The sequence below is a fragment of the Protomyctophum parallelum genome (assembly GCF_964188405.1).
Source record: "Protomyctophum parallelum genome assembly, chromosome: 11".
In the NCBI taxonomy this organism is placed as follows: domain Eukaryota; kingdom Metazoa; phylum Chordata; class Actinopteri; order Myctophiformes; family Myctophidae; genus Protomyctophum; species Protomyctophum parallelum.
Window position 1 is genome coordinate 16,728,369 of NC_139707.1, and position 16,489 is coordinate 16,744,857.

The 16,489-nt window shown below is 44.1% G+C and overlaps 1 protein-coding gene across 3 annotated transcripts in view; it reads right to left on the bottom strand.

The window, feature by feature from the left end:
- Window positions 1–9,469: 9,469 nt before the first annotated feature.
- The window catches only part of igsf3 (immunoglobulin superfamily, member 3), an 88,119-nt gene continuing 81,099 nt past the window's right edge, over window positions 9,470–16,489 (bottom strand). For all 3 annotated transcript variants that reach the window (XM_083777264.1, XM_083777265.1, XM_083777263.1), the window contains 2 exons: window positions 14,091–14,540; window positions 9,470–12,213 (listed from right to left, as the gene is read on the bottom strand). In XM_083777264.1, coding sequence (XP_083633390.1) covers window positions 11,963–12,213; window positions 14,091–14,540 — 701 coding nt within the window. In that variant the 3' untranslated portion in view covers window positions 9,470–11,962. The remainder of the gene's footprint in view (window positions 12,214–14,090; window positions 14,541–16,489) is intronic.

The following is a 16,489-nucleotide window of genomic DNA, read 5'->3' on the forward strand; positions in this document are numbered from 1 at the left end:
CCAATCGAGAGCAGCAGCGCTTCTGGCCCCGCCCAGTGGTTCCAGGAACTCCGTTTTAGTACTACCTTTTGAGCAGGGCCGAAAAAAGGTTCTGAGAACCTGGTCTGAAACCGTGCCGTACCGCGCTGTGCGCTGTGGAAACAAACTCGGAACTAAAAAAAATAGGTTCAGGTTCTGGATAGTTCTGGTTCCACCCCATAGTGGAAAAGGGGCCTTACTCACTTGTTGTAACTTGTGGGGGCTATATTGTCTTCCATGAAAAATATTTCGAAGCGATGTTAAACTCCGCATGGCTCATTTCCATGCGTCACAGTCAGGGACCCTGCCGACGATTTGGCCAGGTCCACTGTTTACCCTCCTCTTCCTCCTACTGCATATATGATATATCAGCGCTGCATGCAGATCGGCTATTTTACCGTACACATGAGTGCGCGTTATTACGCGGCGGAGCCGTGGAGAAAATTGTTATTTATAATGCGTGTGAAATGGCATGTGTGGCGTGGTGCGTGGTAAAGGGTTAAATTGCGTGACTGTCACACTCAAAGGGTGAGACATGGCAGCCCTGTAAATAACATTGAACGTACCTGCTTGCTGCGGACACGACGACGACCGACATGGTGACGTGGCAAAACAACACTGAGCAAAACCCCCTCCACGCGTCTCTTCCGTATTTGAGGGGGGGCGGCACTTCCTTCCGGGTGTGACGTGAGGCCACGCCCGCGAGGACGTGGAGCTTTCTTGATTTGAGGGGGGGCGGCACTTCCTTCCGGGTATGACGTGAGGCCACGCCCGCGAGGACGTGGAGCTTTCTTGATTTGAGGGGGGGCGGCACTTCCTTCCGGGTATGACGTGAGGCCACGCCCGCGAGGACGTGGAGCTTTCTTGAGTAAGACCCGGAAGCGGGTTACGTCACGGCTTATAAATAGTCAATACAGACATGAGTCCCCTTCCTGGCAGCGTCCTCAGTGGTCTAGCAGTTTAGACACCCGACTTTGAATTAAACTTTATATAACTTCACGGGTTCAAACCCCTCTGATGTTTTTCTCAATCATTGATTCACAATACCAGAATGCACGTTTAATCATAGTACATAAAGCAGACAGCCCTGTGATTAAACCTTCAGCATTACACTGCAACCCCACTGTGGCTATACCTTTTTATTCACAATGCAAAGTTATTGTACTCCTAATAATATATCATGGTGTAGTCTAGCTCTGGTTTGATTGATTGATTGAGATATTTATTAACAGTTTGTAGAATTACAGTACATTTCAAGCACAAACTCAATACAAAGACTTAACTGTGAGTGGACGACCCAATTAAGCATTACACTTGTTTACAACAGGGTCCACATTGTTCAATTCATCAAAACATTTAGAGACATACAAATAGACACTTCTATGTAGTTTAAAGAACAGAACAGGAATTCATCATATAGGAAGCAAAAAGGGAAAAGATACATATACAGTGAGGGGAAAGGGGGGGGGGGGGGGGCGGTGGTCCATAGCTCAATGGGCATTAGAACTATATATGGACCTGCTGTAGCAGTCAGCACAGTAGATTCATATTTCAATGGATCTGGGATGTTAAAATTGTGCCAAACTGTGTTCAATTAATTGCCTCTTCTGCTACAATAAACAGCAGTTATACTTATTATTGAGACTCAGAGAGCATGTTGACATGAATAGCTTAGCATATCTGTGTTATAATGAATGGGTTTGATTGATTGATTAAATTAATATTTTATAAAAAAAAAGCACGTTTAATCATAATACATAAAGCAGACAGCCCTGTGATTAAACCTTCAGCATTACATTACACTGCAACCCCACTGTGGCTAATACCTTTTTATTCACAATGCCAAGTTATTGTACTCCTAATAATATATCATGGTGTAGTCTAGCTCTGGTTTGATTGATTGATTTAAATATTTTATTAATAGTTTGTAGAATTACAGTACATTTCAAGCACAAACTCAATACAAAGACTGTTAACTGTGAGTGGACGACCCAATTAAGCATTACACTTGTTTTAGAGGGTCCACATTGTTCAATTCATCAAAAGTCCACATTGTTCAATTCATCAAAAAACAACATTATTACAAACCTACATTATGTGGGATCCTTTAGCTTACAAACGGAGTGACATTTCTGGCCACAACGTGGGTGTCGCTGGGCTGTGGCGCTGCCAACTGACTTTTGTGTTTCCCTCTGCTTCATGATCACCTTTTAGTTCCTTTATTACAGCGAATCAAAGGTGTGTGAAATACTTCTGTAATTAATGACTTGCTGACTATCTCGCGATTTTAGCCTGGATTTAGTGTTCACGCCACATAGGCTATACATTGAAGACCACATAGGCTATAGCCTACATGAAGACCCGACTCCAGCAGCAGAACTGACAGGTAGGCTACAGTACCAAAAAAAAGCCCTATCTTGACCACAGAAACGCCCCTAAAAGACACGGTATCCTACCGTCGGTATACGTGTAACATAGTGTGTATAAATTGGCAGATTTTATTTTTTATTTTGCACGTCACTTTCTGACTTTCCAAAGGAAACGTTTTAATGCCTTATTGCTGTGTTGTTGGTGATTTGTGGATTCGTTTTAGATCAATCAGGGATCTGTTAATAACTTAATACTGTACTGCAGTCTGCAGTTGTTCCCAAATCCACATTTGTTGAGCCCCCATTAGACCCCCATTAGACACTACTTGATATGTATCAAACAAATTTGGCTAATAATAAATTAATTAACATAATTTCAAACATTAAACCATTTAAACTTCTTCACCTGAACTGACCAGCTCGGTGAAATAACTCAGTACTCAAAACATGTTAATTTATATCAATTTTATTTATAACTGCCAATGTCATGTAAATGTACAACGCACAAAATGTATGTCACCATAACCAAACATGTATTTCTACTTGATAAACCTTATTTATTGGAAGACGGAGCACTTGCAGCATGTATAGATTTTGAGTCTATAATTATGTTCTAAATACCTGCAAATTGACAAATTGTACATAACTCCTGTACTGGACGCTTTATCGTATAAAGTAAAGAAAATAAAGAACCAGACCACGTGATTAGACAAAAAGTCTCTGCAAAAAAAAAACAGTTTCTTACCCAAACTTACAAGTGAAACTTCAGTAGTATTTAACCCATTCTGACCTGAGATCAGATTCATACGAGGTTTCCACATGGACACACACTGGTCTGATTAACCCATTCTGACCTGAGATCAGATTCATACGAGGTTTCCACATGGACACACACTGGTCTGATTAACACGGTTCTGAATGTGAAAATCTGACATAACATTTCTATGTTCCGCATCTAGAGCCATACTGTAAAATAGATTCCAGCCTCACAAGAACTATGCATACATTTCACCTGGGCTGGTGGTGATTCACATTAAATGCCGGCAAAGCCATCCATCCTTTAATCACTTGAAACATGTGAAATTATCCTTTACAAATGTTCAAAAACAGCCTCACAATGCTGTGTTGTGAGTTTGTAGATCAGCCATTTTTACAATTGAACATTGTTGTGCGACTAAGTGTATATATTATGTAGGACTTAAGAGGTTAATTACAAAATGATGTAACAATAACTGAACGACTTCTACAAACATCTGTCAAAGGCATCACAAATTTAAAAAAATTGCAGAGTGTGGTTGCCGCAGTGGCTTACATATGCCCCTCCCACTAGTATTGCCAGCCAATTACAATTTCAAGTCACGCCTTAGATCATGCGTAAGTAATTCGGAGGGGATTTAACCCCCGAAATTCATGTTTTTGCGACAAACGGTTACATTTCTCGCATTTGCGGCGCCCCCTAAGGATGAAAATGGAATTGCTTTTAGAACTTGGTTGATTGAACCACCCCGGACATGTGATTGAAATGTGGGATGGATTGGACATTCCGTTCGTGATTTATGGCATTTTTTGTGATATAGGCCCCTCCTACTAACTTCGGAAGACGATTACGGCCGAACGATACGCACTTTCAAAATTCTGCAGTTCAGTTTTAATTGGATGGGTCCAGAGATCACGTGTGCCGATTTCTGTGAGATTTGGACAAAATCTGTAGGAGGAAAAGCAAAAAGTGTGTTTTGGACAAAATTCAAAATGGCGGAAAATCTATCATGGCGGAAATGGGCGTGGCCTATATGGGGAGATGCGTCATGACCCAAGGAATCCAGGGAAAAAATATTTTTTATTTTACAACCTATGGTTCAAGAGTTATAAGCCAAAAGGTAAAGTGGGCTGTTATAGCGCCACCATGAGGCCGACCGATAAGATTTTAAGGTTAAATAATTTTAGGGATAATGTTGAATTATCCCTAAAAGTTTTGTAACTATAGTGATTACAGTCTCCGAGGAACAAATACTTGAATGTGAATTTTTGCCTTTTCCCATTCATGTCAATGGGGAAATTTAATTCACTAATAAATTCATATCAATTAAACTATACAACATTTCTCTTAACAAAATACAAGCACACGATTCCCGATTTTTCCGGTCAATTTGACATATGGCTCAAGTGCGTACAGCGTACAGTGTGGGAGGTATAAAGCGTCAAAATAAAGACTACTCCAGTGAAATAATAAAGTGTCACAGTTACAAGAGCCCATTCGGGCAACCACACTAATTAAGTGTAGCCTCGGCCGGGAGGCAAACCCTGGACCTCGCATCAACAAGGCACAAACGTTACCAGTTGAGTACAGGCCCGTTAAGAAATCAAACACAGTCACAGAGTGACCAGACAGATTTATTTCACTGTCAGGTTTACAAATAAAATATATTTAATATAAATGTTTATTCAAGCTCACAATGCGTTGCGACGTAGATCGGCTATTTTCAAATGGCCAAAATGTATAGGGTTAATGTATGTTTTCTAATCAAAATTAAAATCGCCAAAGTAACTAGTAACTAAAGTTTTCAAATAAGTGTAGTGAAGTAAGTTTTGGCTCCGAGATGTAGTGGAGTAGAAGTAAAAGTACAGGAAATTGGAAATACATTGGAAAGTACAAATACCTCAAAATTGTACTTAAGTACATTACTTAAGTAAAAGTACTTAGTTACTTTCCACCACTGCATACATCCATGCAGCTGACCTCCCCATTGGTGGATGTATCCTGGGAACCGCACCTGTGTTCTGGTCCTCTTTTTTTTTTTTTTTGCGGCTTACGCCTTTTTTATTGATTTTTTAAGGGATAGAAAGTAGGCTGACAGGAAACGGGAGAGAGATGGGGGGATGACATGCGGTAAAGGCCGTGTCGGGTCCGGGAGTCGAACCCGCGGCACACCGCGACTGGATCACCAGTCCGGTGCCCAGACCGTTACGCTACGGCCTGGGCCGTGTTCTGGTCCTCTTGATTGAGCTGAGAAGGACCTAGAAACCTGCAGGTTTTGTAGGTCCTGCTCAGCTCAATCAAGAGGACCAGAACACACACTCGTTACTTTTATTACAGTTTATTATACTCGTTGTCAGATCGTCTTCTTGGTACAGGCTTCTACAGAGCGCCCCCTTGTGACTACGAATGGAGCTAAATGGACTGTAGCTCCAGTCAGTCCCTTTAGCCTATACCCCAGCATAGAGGCACAACCAGAAGTACACACGGGATTTGAATGTTTATCTATTACGAATGAGACGACAGTGTGTGTATGTGTGTGTGTGTGTGTGTGTGAGAGAGAGAGAGAGAGAGAGAGAGAGAGAGAGAGAGAGAGTTAGTTAGTTAGTGTGTTGTGTGTAATCAATAATGAATGAGACGGGACCATCGCTTTTTGTTTTTGAACTGTCAGAGGCGTGTTGGTGAATTCTTGTGCTACAGGCAATGAATGACATCCCACATGCGCGATTGCGCGCAGTCGACAGTGAATAGTGAATTGAATTCACTCAGTCGTCATGTAAAACAGGAGACAATTAACCAATGGGTCCTTAACCCATTGACGCCTGGTGCAACGTATACGTTGTTCTACCCTTGATGCCGGCGCGCTCTCTGTGTCTCATCAGCTATTGCTATACATGTAGCAACATAACTATTTAAAAAAATCATCAGAATTTGAAGGTTTTCAGAAACCTTAGGTCAGGCCCTAGAAGGCGTTCCCAGATTCGGCCTCAGGCATCAATGGGTTAATACTGTCATTGATCTCAGTTTTTCTGTCAGAGTTTACACTTGGCGCAATGCACTGGAGACCACTGACAACAATGTCTGATAAATCAATAGAGAATTCCAACCAGAAAGCGCACAGCAATGCTGCGCTCTGCTTCAAATACTTATAACCAGTGGGCACGGATGGACATAATAGTTTTACACAGTGAGCCTATTAAAAGGCACCCTCGTTCCACGCACAGTCGCACACATCACTGGCTGAGTCAGACCCTGCAGGCTTCATACACACATTTCAAAACGAACTTGCTGTGTTCCGTCTTGTATTTCATGGCCGCCTCAATGCTTTTCCAATGGAAGTCACATGGTTTGACCAAACACTTGTATTTGAAGGGGGGAGGGGGGCAATCAAACAACGTGACTTCCATTGGAAAAGCATTGAGGCGGCCATGAAACACAGAACACAGCATGTTCGTTTGAAATGTGTGTATGAAGCCGCAGAGAGATGCAAATGGAACAAATTGGGTACCAACCATCAACATGGCAGTTAGCACTAACAAGCTGGTGTTTCACAGGCGCTGCCTCCGAAGTACGAACCCCCCCACCCCTATGTCTTCATCTATAAAGACCTTGCTGTCCTTCTATTCCGCAGTGTGGGGGTTGAATGCTATATTTTCCAGTGGAAAATCAATAGACATACTGTATTTGTATGACAGCAATGTGGCCTGTTGGATATTCCACACTTGTACCCTGTTGATCTCTGTGCCTGTCATTGTGTATATTGGTTTTTCCTGGTACCACCAGCCTCCAGGTCTGGTTAAAGTGCCTCCCAGCTCACCGCAGGGGGGGTGGGGGGTTTGGGTGTCCTGTCTCTTCCTCAGTATTCTCCTCAGCTCCTCCTCTCTCACCGGCAATAAATCATCATCTACTCGCCTGCCTGCTGCCCTGGCGCTCCGGATCGTTAAGTACTGTCTGCCCATGTATGCCCTCTGGTGTCGGCATCCTCTACGAGGACTATGGATTTGTGAATGTTGCTTACTTTTATGCAAAGCAGCTTCCTCTGTATAGGACGTGTGCTGGAGAAAAAAGGAGAGAGAACGTGAGAGAGAGAGAGAATGGGCACCAGAGAGAAAGTGGGACAGAGCTAGTGCTCGAGGGAAAACACTGTGTTTTGCATTCATAGTACGGTGGGGTATGGAAAAGAGCTATCTGACAATAGCATCAACAATAATAGTCTGGCTGCTATCACTAGTACCAGCGTCAGCAGGACTATCAGTGTGGTGATAGTGTCAGTAGTAGTGGCAGATATGAGATAGTTTTCACTAAGAGTCGGTCAGCATCCCCCAGTCTGCCCGTGTGTGTAAAATAAATGATCCACTAACCCCACATGCATCAATGTGACACACAGAAATATGATTATTTCCTGCAGTAAATGCTATTTTCCTGCGGTGTCACCGTGACATATGGAGAGCGTGATCGGATTTGGTCTCCGGTCCCCATTGGCCGCCGTGGCGTGCCGTGTGTAAATGTGAGCTAATGTTCATGGGAGTCTGTAAAGTTTATGAATGGCATGGACACTCTGCACGCGTGTGTTGCATGTGCATGAGTTATGGGAGGGGGATGTAATTTGCTGGGGCCGTGAAAAAGAGCCTGGTTAGCCAAGAGGAGATCCCTCTGACACACTGCCCAAGTCCATAAAACTATACTCTAGTAGTCTGTAGTACGACGGTGTTGCTTGCCGAAAAGAAGCCAGAAGGTGTTCGGCAAGCGACAACGTCATATGTTGGTGAATCAATTGAGCTTAACCAGAATTTGTGGAAACAGCAGATCTCAAGCTCACAAGTGAGAGAGCCCAAAATAGGGCAGGTTGATAGTGATCAAGACTCCGAATGTGCACATGCACGCACGTGCACACGCACACATACGCTCGAGCACGTGCGCGCGCACACACACACACACACACACACTCACACACCTCTGACCTGACCTTGAGGAGTAAGAAAAGGCTACTGTTGCTTTGAGGTCCAGAGGTCACCATCCGTGCTGACTGTACAGTGCCCAGGACCACGGCTGTTAACCTTCAGTGCAAAGTTGACACTTGGTGCGTGCTTGGGTAGGCCGCTGGCTGTTCTCTTTGGAGAGAAATTATTCTGCAACATGAGGATTGTTATTACAAGATGGGATTTCTATTATTATCACTTTTCCGGGCATCTCTAAACCCTGAAAACGTAAAAAGGTGGAAATACCAAAGGTTCGCACTGAACATGTTTTATTGCAATAAACGGACAGAATAGCAAAGTGCCTTTTTGATGGTCACAATGGTAGTTATCTGATAGAATATATAATATCAAAAGAAAGGTAAACAAAACATGATCATACAACAAAAGATCAGAAGAAGCATTAAAAAAAAGCAATGGCCTTCCTTTTCATTTCAGTGCACTGTTAAAAAAAAGAAAGAAAAAAAGAATGAAGATAAAAAATACATCACTTGAAAAGAAAAGCAGCACTGGCTGAACTGAATACATCACCACAAAGTATTTTACAGCTAAATCTTGAGCCAGCACACAGCCACTGCATGCAAAGCCCTCGTAACGCAGCTACAACACTGTCGGAACATCTGGAGAATGTTCGGGAGACGGCTAGGGGATGTTATTAATTATCATTACTGCAAAAACACCATTCAGAGTTCAGAGTATGACTGGACAGCTCCGACGACGGCGGTGGCGGTGCAATGTGACATCACATTATACGCCAGAGTCACGCCCTCCACTTCCTCGATCAAGTCTGCTTGGAAGAAATATACCACATTGCACCCGTCTCTGGGGACTAGTGGGGGACATTATGTGTCGTGGGTAAACTGGTGAAACATGCCACTACATGCTTTGTGTGCCTGTTTAGGGCTACTGTGCCACGCTGGGAAAAAAATACCTTAGGTGTCCTTTAGGATGAACTCTAATAGTAGACAAGAATGTGTCACTGTTATTAGTCCACATAAGCCTTTTTCAGCGATGCAGTGGTATGTTCAGCCAACTGTTATTAAATGATAATTAAAGGTCAGCCATGCTAGTCACAAAAGGACACGACAAGTTTTAATTTTAGAAACCTTAGCTTTTGTTTGATAAATTGGGATCAGCTCCTAGTTACTTTTACTTAGTTGAAGTCAATATTCCTGAAAACAAAAAAACTAAACAAAAAACATACTAGTCCTTTAAAACAAGGAAATTATCTTTATGCACTTACATACCACATCTAGTAATTGTAATGCAATTTACAGAGTAATTAATTCAGAGTTATTGGTTAATTTCATAGCATTTAAAAAATAAACACTAGTGGTAACAGGAGACTGGTAAGCAACATAGACAGTCCTCTACAGGTGATGATTTTTGGACTGGTAAGCTTGGCAAACGTGGTGCAGAAAGATGTGAAAGGCCACGTTTGAATGGTCAAACATTGGACTGCCCTATGGTTAAGCTCATTTGACCGTTTGAGTTTGAGCTTTTGTAAGGTTAAAGTGGAATGGAACATAGTCAAGTCATAACAACACAGGTGTGTAAAGTATATCAAAGTACTGTTCTTGAAACAGACTAATACTAAAGGCCAAAAGCACATCTGAAGAATGGCAGGTGAGTATCGCAGGGTGATGCAACTCAGTATGGTTCTTGTGCACTGCAAGTGGCACTTTGGAAGCTCCCGCGACTGCTCAGGAAACGGAGGGCTTGGGCACTGCTCTGTCACACAAACACAACGCTCAAGATTTCAAAGGTTACAAAACATCTAAATGCCTCCCGCAATATTGTCATGCAATATAAATGTTGACACGATTGAGACAAGAATGTCCAGATTATACTTTTTTCCCTCTCCAAATGGCAGTGGAAGGGTTTCTCTCCTGCCAGGCCGTGACATTCCAAGGAATATGACATTCCAAACACTTTCAACCCTTCTGCCTGTCTTGGCAACTGAGGAGATCACCCTCAGCCAGTGTCCAAAAAAGGAGAGAGACTTCACAGCAAAATCCTGAATTTTAATTGAACACAGAGTGTACACTCTCAGTGTTAATTTAACACTCGGGATTGTACAGTTCAGCTTTGGCTTGCATTCTATGGAGGTCAGCTATCCTAGCTAGGTGTTACAGTACATTTCAATAAATAAATGCGACTCAAGCAAAAGCTTCAAGTGGAACCATTTCTGTGACTTGTTCATCCATTGTACATGTGAATCTGCTAGAATGTTCAATATGTGTAGATATACAGTGCGTAGACACTGGCCAAACTTGACAATCTGGTTTGCAATGCTGCAGACTGCAATGCGCAGGACAAATCTAGCATTTCTACATCTACCACATTGCCATCACACAGGCTATTGACATAATCTGCTTGGTGCAGTTGCTTGGCAACACAAGCAGCACAGTTCTTGGAGAATTTCAAAGGAGAAAAAAAATGAAATTATTTAAAAGTAATGCAAAGTAGTATAAAATAATAAATAAAAAACAAGAAAGACAAAACATTTCTTCTTATCGATTTGTTGCAATTGGCTTCATTTATGATAGCCATATCTACACACACAAGTAATTTTTGATGTGCCTCCAAATGACTTCAATAGAATTAATTGAGGATGGGAAGAAGAGGCAACATTGCAAAACTTCCGTGCAAGAATTAGATTTCACTGAAAATTATCCACTACATAATTTAAACAGAACTCCAACGGTTTAACATAAGCATTAAAATAAACTTCCTACATGGCCCATAATCCCACAGCGGGGGGTTAGGCAGCCATATTTACAGTCTGCCTTAGAGCCAATCGGCTTTCGGCCATCCTTAAACTTCAAACAATAGTAGCAGGGGACAGCATGGAATAAGGAGGTCTTGGCACTGTAAAATCCTTTATGTCAAAGCATATTCTCAGCGGGAGAAAGTAGTTCATTTATTCTGCACCAGTTCCACACCTCCCACCTGCTTTCTCCTCTTTTTGTTGAGGAGAAGTGGTGTAGTTTCACTGAGGCCTAGTGTCTGGCAGTGTTAAGTGGTTCGTTCACCAGGCCTGTCTCTGTCTGCCATGACAAATTCATTGTGGAGGCAGGTGGGCCAACACACACACACACACACGGACGGACGCACACACACCCTCACGCAGTCACAGAGTAAGTTTGTGTGTCATTGTCATTGTCATTGTCTCTGTGCAGTCTGGCAACCCAGTCATCGGGGATCTAGTCAGTGGGCACAGAGCATCACTATGGTAACCAACACAGTGGGCCAGACTGCGGCTGGTCTTAGATCAGACTTCTTTTTTTGGGCACCCTCATCAGCTCCACAGTCCATTATAGAGTCCGGTTCCTTAATCGCTCTTCTGAGATTGGCCACTTTAACAGACTGATATGCATGTCTTTTGAAAAACAAACAAATGAATTCAGTGATGAATTCAGTTCAGAAGAGTGAAAATAAAACTGCTATGAGATTTAAGTTTCACTGTGTGAAAACCAAAAATGACCCACCACACGTTCCACACTCTCTCTCTCTCTCTCTCACTCTCACACACACACACACACACACACACACACACACACACACACACACACACACACGCGCGCGCACACACACACACGCACACGCGCACACGCACACACGCACACGCGCACACGCACACGCACACACTACGCTGACATAAGACAGCCTGCCACTGGGGGCAGGGTTCCATATAATGATTGGTTGATAGACTGACACGTTTAATACAGCAGTGATAGGCCAGGTAAGGTCTGGGGGTGGAGTCCAGAGGCCCTCCCTGACGTGGTGTTGGTTGGAATCCGCGATGAGGGCGGAGAGGCGAGAGGGGGCGGGGGAGCCCTCTCTTAGTCCACAGAGCCGGGGTGAAGGCTGAGGGCAGGCGGGTCCAGACAGGTGGGGGAGTAGCTGAGGTGTGGCTCTTTGATCCACAGGAGCGGAGCGCCGTTCTTGCCCTCCTGACTCTTGCTGCTGCCGCGGCTCTTGTAGCGCACCAGCAGCACGGTGATGAGGAGGATGCCGAAGATGGGGAACGGGTAGAAGAAGATGAAGTAGAAGAGAGAGTCGTTGGCGCACACGACCGACTGCAGCGTGGATTCTGTTGATAGACACGGTTAACAACAAGGTGAGCTAATCATCGAGAGAGAGAAACAGACAGACAGCTTTATATTATAGACTGCTGCTTAACATTTCATCAGGCCTGGCTGCTGCTTATCACACCATTCTCTTTTCGACAACAAGAACTAAGCGAAGCGTGCAGTGACATGTAATGTATTTCACGGGTTCTGGATTTGTTTTCACACTCTTCAGATATGGTTCTCAGAAGCTAATTTGGGCCCTGCTCATGCGGTAGTATTAACCCGGAGTTCTGGGAACCCAGTGATTTCGTTTGGATTGGGGACACGTTGTGAGCTTGTGGCTCTGCTATTTTTGAAAGTTTGTGAAAACAGTAAACCAAACCAAACAAATAAATAAATAAAAGTACCACATTACATAACTTGACGGGTTCGGGACAATTTCAGGTTATGGAGGGTTCTGGGTGACCCTTCATAGTCAAAAACACTACTGTCATAAGCAGGGCTGCACATAAGCGGTGCGCCAGCGCGCATGCGTCGTCAAAATTCAAAATGCACTGTCAATCAAGCGCCGGGAAGCGCTTCTGCGTACCAACAGCCGGGGCCGCCTAGAATGATTATTATGGCCAGAATACTAGTCAATTCTGTGGCGAGAGCATTTTCCACCGACTGCCACTCAAAGTGGCTACTGGCCAATCACAGCACGTCTTGCACAAGTGCACTGACCATTGTGGCCAATCACAGCGCGTCCTTACTCAAAAGGGGGAGGATTCCATGCTACTTTCTGCTGGTAGGAGGGCGGTTGACAGAAGGACACTACTGAGAAAACGTGACACAAATAGTTTCGTCTTCTCCGTTTCAGATAGCAAACTACTGTAGTCCCCGGTGTAAAAGGGCATGCTTTGGATGCTTTGCACTCTTCCCATTTGCCGCTGTGCTTGTGTTTGTTTTCCGGGTGCTGGAGCAGCATGGTTGCTCGGGTGCGATGCAGTCTCTCACAGCCTAGGCACCGGCCACCGACTTTTTACGGGTACTAAGGTTTTAGTTCCGACATAGTGGAGTGGGAAGAGTTTAAAGCATTGTGGACTGGCACTGCTGCTGCCCAACATGAACACCGTGTCTCGACATACTGTCCCTTATTATCGTAAAGTCGGGTAGTGTACACTGTTTATTTTTGCACCGAGGAGCCATGTGTGTCTGACTGTCTGACTACGTCGCCTCAGCTAAAAACAATAGGGAACCCTGATGTATGCTTCGCCGTACGATGTGTCGCATGTTAAAAAAATTGCTGATCTGCAAGCTCACAACGTGTCGCAACACGTTGTGAGCTAGTAGATCGGTTATTTAAATACGAAATAATAAAAAATCTAAATATTACTTTGATGCTCATATTATCCTTGGGAAGTATTAAGTTGTTTTTATTAGAATATGCATTCCATAGGGGTGGACCACACATGGACCTAGATTTTAGCAAATTTAGATTTTTTAAATAATGGGATGAATCTACAACAAGAGCCATTCTAGGGCTAAATCTAGAGTTGCAATACCCTCCATTGACTCCCCACTCATCCAATAAATATCGTTTTGCTATAAGTTATTCATCCCTCTTTTATCCATCCGGCGAGACGGGTCGCCGCATTTTAGAAGCACCAAGAAACTCCTCCAGGTGCTCCTCTGAGTACTAGACCAAAAAAGTTGTGTGCAGCCCTGGTCATAAGTCAATTTACATCAGTTCCTTTTGAACCCACAGACAGTTGAAAGGTTCAACGAGCAGAACTTCAAAAGCAGCCTCCTCTGCTGTTTGTATCATGTTCAGGAAATGTCATCATATCGGATAAATGGGTTGATCTCCATTATACACTGTTCCTGTTGGATAAACCATTATATAATAAGGTCTTACCTTGCTGCAGAACATTGACGATGGTGTACCCAGAGTCGTTGGTGGCCAGGCGGTACCAAGCTTTGCGGGGGTTGAGCAGCCACTCCTCCACGTGGCAGAAGTAGCGGCCCGCGTCCGACGGCCGCGCACCCTGGACGGTCAGGTTGTACTGGTCGGAGGTCATCCTCTCGAACAGCAGGCGGGAGTTCGGCCCCGGCTGCTCCATGGGGCTGCAGTTGCCGTTCCCGAACACGGCATCGTGCCCGATGGAGAACACGCACTCCGGCTCTCCGGCCTCTTCGCCCGCCACGTCTGCGTCATCGCCGTCCTCCTCCGAGCGCACCACGTACCAGGAGACGGAGAATCGGGAGTCCCGAGACGACTGGGACGGAATGCTGCAGCCCAGACGGATGGAGGCGGACTCCTCGACCGTTACGTTGGACTGGGCCTCCTCCACCTGCAGACGTACCTCTGTAGATGTCACAGAGCAGGAGAGAGAGCAATGAGAGGAGGGCTCAACCACTGACATCCTATATACTGTTCTTAGTCCCCTTTTTGAGGGGCGTTAGCCCCCAACGCCATGGACTTTCATAATGTTTGTTTAGAGCACTTTGAACACACAGAGTAGAAGCCAAGTCTATCTGTTTGGAGCACTTTAAACAAACATTACCAGGCGCCCCTCACTTTACATGAGTGTGATTCTTTTCCCCTCTCTACAGCAAATCTCTTGCTATGTTCGCTTATTTTTACGAAATGTTAATCTAGTATGATATGATAGGCCCAGAATGGAGAGGCAAGGATTCATGTGGTTAATGTTGATATGACGCAATCCCTGGGGCAAGACAAGAGAACGATTGTTCAAACACCGCTCGCTCAAGACAAAATAACGTCTGTTCTTCAGAAAGTTCTTTTGAACTCTGGATACAGTGAGACAGAAATGAAAAGAAATAGATGATGATGATGATGATGATGGTGGGAATCTCAAAAACAAAGATAGCTATGTAGCCTTGCTCATAACTTTGACCTTGGGGAGTGTTTCTCAGAAGGGGTAGACGCTGTTCCAGGGCTACACTGCTCCGCCCCCAGGCAGAGGACAATGACCCACTTAAATATGTACTTATGTAGCAGTGAAAAACAAAAACAACAACAATAAATAAATAACCATGAGTAGTAAAGACTTGGCATGTTCACACACTCCCCTTGACAGTTGACACCCGGACTGGAAGCGTAATTCTCTCCTTGTTAATGGAAAAAGACAGAGTGGGAAATGAGATGATCTCCGCAGACAGACGGCGAGCGCTGGCACAAAACCACTCTCATCTTTCCTCTCGACAAGACACACTTCAGGATCACTTCCTTTAGCATCTTAATGAGAACCCCGCCATGCCACCCCCTCTCACCACCAGCCAACTCCTGTGTCCCAGAGGAAATCAGAATTCAGTGTCTGGTGGTGTTTGCAGCACGTTTATATATTTATATATTGATTTAAAAAACATATATATTTATATGGTTATGAATATATATAGGTGCCTGATACGGTGTTTGATAACAACACAGCTCCCCACCCTAGGCGTTTGTTTCTTCTCTGAAACAGAGGTGAGATGTGAGGGAAACATGAAAGAGAGTCGCTGCCTGCCAGCACACATGCACAGTACAGAAAAGTCTGCACATGGAACACACACACACACACACAATGTGTTACGCAATGTTTGTGTTTCCACGAACACTCAACATTGTCATTGTCAATGGGATTTAATGTTTGTGTAGGACAAAGCTTGTGTTAGCTTAGCACATACACCAAAAGCTGGATATAGGAGGTGCTATCGCCCCTCAAAAAATAAAACATAAATAAAATCAGTGCACATGGCTGCATAATTGCCGATAGGCCTACCGATGTTGTCAAAATAGTAAAATAATGGCCGATACTGTGTGCCCATATATCAGTCCGACTCTGGATCCATGTCCACTTTGCCCTCCAGAAAAAGAAAAAGAGAGAGAGAGTGCACTCTGTGCCCTGCTAGCTCTGAGTCACGGCCAATCTGTCTGACCTTCAGGTTACAATTGGGACAGATGCCCAATTGTTCCCATGGGCTTTTGCCCTGCATTCTAAACAGCTCACATGTGGACCCCTGGCACAACAGATTGCTCCCAGCATTGCAAGGGCAGGGCAATGAGTGGCTCGCAGCCTGAAAAAAAACAAAAGAAGTCACCTTCATCTCTAGGTGGTGGCTGCTGGTGTGGAGTAGGCCATTTGTGTATGGAAGCATGTGGTTTTGTATATTGACTTACTGCAGTTAACGGTACAGTATAATTATGTTTAAATATCTACAGACACTGTAGAGGGGATTGGAGGTGTCAGGTATACTGTAGGTAACTTTAGCAGGAACCTCGGTGTCGGAGTGTGTGGTCAGCCTGTTTGT